At 32.9% G+C, this 1,555-nt stretch overlaps 1 protein-coding gene across 1 annotated transcript in view; it reads left to right on the forward strand.

Annotated features, from left to right (window-relative positions):
* Positions 1–1,555, forward strand: part of Peli1 (pellino E3 ubiquitin protein ligase 1) — a 61,585-nt gene that overhangs the window by 47,425 nt on the left and 12,605 nt on the right. The window contains exon 4 of the mRNA XM_004636156.3: positions 1,038–1,139. Coding sequence (XP_004636213.1) covers positions 1,038–1,139 — 102 coding nt within the window. The remainder of the gene's footprint in view (positions 1–1,037; positions 1,140–1,555) is intronic.

Raw genomic sequence — 1,555 nt, forward strand, 5'->3', positions numbered from 1 at the left:
CTTATTCTGCTGAGCTATCTCTCCAGGCCCTACCCTGCATTCTTAAAGTTGAATCAGCTTTATGGACAAAGGGGAATAGGGATGGATTTATAATCTCAGTATATCTGTATACACAGTTTAATTTTTTTGAACAAAATTAGAAGCAAATATCATATTAAGCCTTGATAAAGCTGGGTAGTTAGTACCCAGGTATTTATTTTCTGGGAGAACTTGAAAATTAATGTTCTTAATCTTAAAGCTTGTTTTAAGGCTTTTCTTCACTAAAAATTAAAACAAAGTAAAACATTAAAAATACCAAACTTAATTAAGCAGCTTTTTTTATTTAGCTTTTTATGTGTAATCTTTTTTTTTGTCTTTGTATCTGTTTTCCTTTTATGAAATCTGTTTTCACTTCCTTTGTGCAATGACTAGCTTTTCCATCCCCTCCCATGTTATCGAGTAATAGCATAGAAAATACTTGAAAGCAAAACATGTAGCAGTGTTTTCAGTTTGAGGTAAGTCAGAAGTACAGTCATAAACATTGTACCCATTTCCTTTGGTAATGTTTAATCAGTATATGAATTTTTCTGGACCTGGCCCACATAGAAAAACATTTGTCATCTGTACAGTTACAAATTGGTTAGAAAACCATGTAACTCTGCTTATTGATTAATTTTATAACTAAATAATTTTAAATAGGATTCTTACCTTGCAAGATTTTGTATTTTCTTCTTATCAGAAAGGTACTATACATTGTTTTCGGTTTCTATGGAATTAGGTTTTGATCACCATATAGTTTTAAATACTTAATAAAGGAGACGCTGATTTTACAGTTTTTACATTCTTACTCTGCAATTGATTTTTCTGTATCCATTCAGTCTGAGCAATGGCATTGTCACAACTCAAGTCGTACAAGAATTACTAACCTCTACCCTAAACTTTAAGAGAGAAGTAATTGTATCATATGTGTGGCAAATAGTTTTCATTCTTTAATGAAAAGACTTTCTGATTTGGTTTACCTACCTACTAATTTTTGCTATTAACCTTTTCATTTATAGGCAATAAGCAATAAGGACCAGCATAGCATATCATATACTTTATCTCGGGCCCAGACAGTGGTGGTTGAATATACTCATGACAGCAACACCGATATGTTTCAGGTATTATACCCTATGAATATTTTTCTTAAAATAGTAAAAAAAAATCTATTGTCAGTGGTATTTTTATGGTCAGATTAAGGATTATTTTTAAAATGGATTGGTGTCTCAGCTTTACGCATAAAAGTCATCGTGGTATGATTAAAAGATGGGCTCTGGGATCAGAATTCATGTTAAATATTAGTCACTGTATACCTCAGTGCAATAGTGTCTCCCTTATGACTGTTAGGAAGCTCAAATGAGTTTGCACATGTAAAGTACTTAGAGCTATGTCAGCTGTGTAGTAAATTCTTAGTAATTGTTGGCTGTTATTATCCAGAAATAGAAACCAATAAAAGGGGCCAGGGAGATGACTCAATGGAATAAGCACTTCCCTGGCAAGCGCAAGGGCCTGAGTTCAATCCCCAGTTCCACCAAAA

Source organism: Octodon degus, unplaced genomic scaffold (genome assembly GCF_000260255.1).
Source record: "Octodon degus isolate 3935 unplaced genomic scaffold, OctDeg1.0 scaffold00078, whole genome shotgun sequence".
Taxonomy (NCBI): domain Eukaryota; kingdom Metazoa; phylum Chordata; class Mammalia; order Rodentia; family Octodontidae; genus Octodon; species Octodon degus.